Below are 2,235 nucleotides of genomic sequence, written 5' to 3' on the forward strand. Positions count from 1 at the left end.
TTTATGATATATGAATGAGACACGTATTACCATGCAAAAAAAGTTTTGGTACGCAATTTTTTTGGAGTAGATAGAAATAAGCCACAGGAAAAAATATTACTCACTAAAAGAAAGACAAAAAAATATTGATAGTAAAAAAATAAATCGACGCCTGAGAGATGGAGCCGCGTCGAGCTCGGGTGAGAAGGTGATCCGTCATTCTTTTCTTCGGTGGCTGCTATGATGGTGTCGGAGACAGGTGACGGGCGTTGGTGTCAAACTCAGAGATATTCTGTTATCTTTTCAGTTTTGTCATGTCGGTCATTACGTGACTTGTATTTTGATCTTTATGATATATGAATGAGACACGTATTACCATGTAAAAAAATTGGTGCGCAAGTTTTTTTGGAGTAGATAGAAATAAGCCACAGGAAAAAAATATTACTCAATAAAAGAAAGACAAAAAAATATTGGTAGTAAAAAAATAAATCGACGCCTCAAACTCAGAGATATTCTGTTATCTTTTTAGTTTTGTCATGTCGGTCGTTACGTGACTTATATTTTGATCTTTATGATATATGAATGAGACACGTATTACCATGTAAAAAAATTGATGCGCAATTTTTTTGGAGTAGATAGAAGAAAAAATATTACTCATACTCACTAAAAGAAAGACAAAAAAATATTGGTAGTAAAAAAATTAATCGACGCCTGAGAGATTCGAACTCTCGCGGGGAAACCCCATGTACTTAGCAGGCACACGCCTTAACCACTCGGCCAAAGCGTCCTTTTTATTTTTGTAGCTACTTTACAGTTTATAAATGAATTTGACATCCAACCCGATTCGTTCCCGGAAACCCTCCACCAGCCAGGACACAGCAATCAGAGCATGGACAGCGGCGGCGGGAGGAGCCTCCGGCCCGGACGAGCCTCGCGACGCGCGCGTGGTGCGGGAGCTCCTCCGGTCGATGGGGCTCGGCGAGGGCGAGTACGAGCCGCGCGTCGTGCACCAGTTCCTGGACCTGGCCTACCGCTACGTCGGCGACGTGCTCGGCGACGCCCAGGTCTACGCCGACCACGCAGCCAAACCCCAGCTCGACGCCGACGACGTCCGCCTCGCCATCCAGGCCAAGGTCAACTTCTCCTTCTCCCAGCCGCCGCCACGCGAGGTAAGAGTACTACTACCAATCTCACCAAAAACCCTAGTATATCTTCGTTAGATTCGGACAAATTACGAGGTTTCGTAGCTTCATTCAATTGGTGAATGACGAGGACAAGGGTGCGCTTTAAACTCTAGATCCAGGACCGGCTTTCCTGTGAACCTATCAGATTCGGAGAGAGTAATGTTATGGACTCCAATTGGGGAAAGGATAAGCACTGTAGAGGATGTGCAGATGCGTCCCGGAAGAAACAATCGAGATACTACTCCCTCCAATTGGAGTACGAAAAATATCTGGTTCTTGGCTGAAATCTCAACGGCTAAGAGTGCGAAAAATGATGTGTGCTGTTGAGATTTCAGTTAATTTCTGGTTCTTGGCTGGGAGATATTTTTTGGGGAAAATTTGAATTTCAAATAAGGCTCAACTTCTCAATTAAATGCGTTCCACAATAAGAACACATCAATCAAAGATTCAGACATGGTGTTTAGAAGCCACCATCCCCAACGCAACACAGAGATTGTGGTTTTTAGCCCTTGAGCTCATGAAATGTCGTTTTTTCTACACTCTTAGCCATCAGAGGGACCAACATATCAGGCAGTGTTATACTGAAATTATAATGAAAAAAATTGGAGCAAATGTGGGATTCGAACCCAGATTCATCTCAAGTAGTACATTACCAGTACCACCTTACCACTAGGACCAAGATGACTCCTTTATCCTTTAGGAAGTTGGAACTGACAGAACTTTTGCCAGTTTGGTGGGATATAATCAGGGAGTTCCGAGATTTAAATCCCAGGGTGCAGCTAGTAGCAGAAACAAATACCTTCTCGATGTAAGGAAAATCCTGTTCTTATTTTAGATTGTACCTGCTCTGATGATTTTAGCAACCGTCACTACAATGAATTGGTACATACTCCCTCCGTTCCTAATTACTTGTCGCAGGTATGGATGTATCTAGATGTATTTTAGTTCTAGATACATCCATTTCTGCGACAATTAATTTGGAACGGAGGGAGTAAAACTTTTTGTAGAACCTGTACGTTTGAATAGCATTGCTCAGGTAAGATCAATACCACCAATAGGTGGGAGAAGTTAG

At 42.7% G+C, this 2,235-nt stretch overlaps 1 protein-coding gene and 1 non-coding gene across 2 annotated transcripts in view; one reads left to right on the forward strand and one right to left on the reverse strand.

Annotated features, from left to right (window-relative positions):
• Nucleotides 1-684: 684 nt before the first annotated feature.
• TRNAS-GCU lies at nt 685-766 on the reverse strand. The gene has a single exon. It is a non-coding gene; the product is annotated as a tRNA-Ser (tRNA).
• Nucleotides 767-831: 65 nt separating this feature from the next.
• LOC119269781 (transcription initiation factor TFIID subunit 9-like) overlaps nt 832-2,235 on the forward strand; it is a 3,806-nt gene continuing 2,402 nt past the window's right edge. The window contains exon 1 of the mRNA XM_037551704.1: nt 832-1,148. Coding sequence (XP_037407601.1) covers nt 948-1,148 — 201 coding nt within the window. The 5' untranslated portion in view covers nt 832-947. The remainder of the gene's footprint in view (nt 1,149-2,235) is intronic.

This window comes from Triticum dicoccoides, chromosome 3A (assembly GCF_002162155.2).
Source record: "Triticum dicoccoides isolate Atlit2015 ecotype Zavitan chromosome 3A, WEW_v2.0, whole genome shotgun sequence".
Classification (NCBI taxonomy): domain Eukaryota; kingdom Viridiplantae; phylum Streptophyta; class Magnoliopsida; order Poales; family Poaceae; genus Triticum; species Triticum dicoccoides.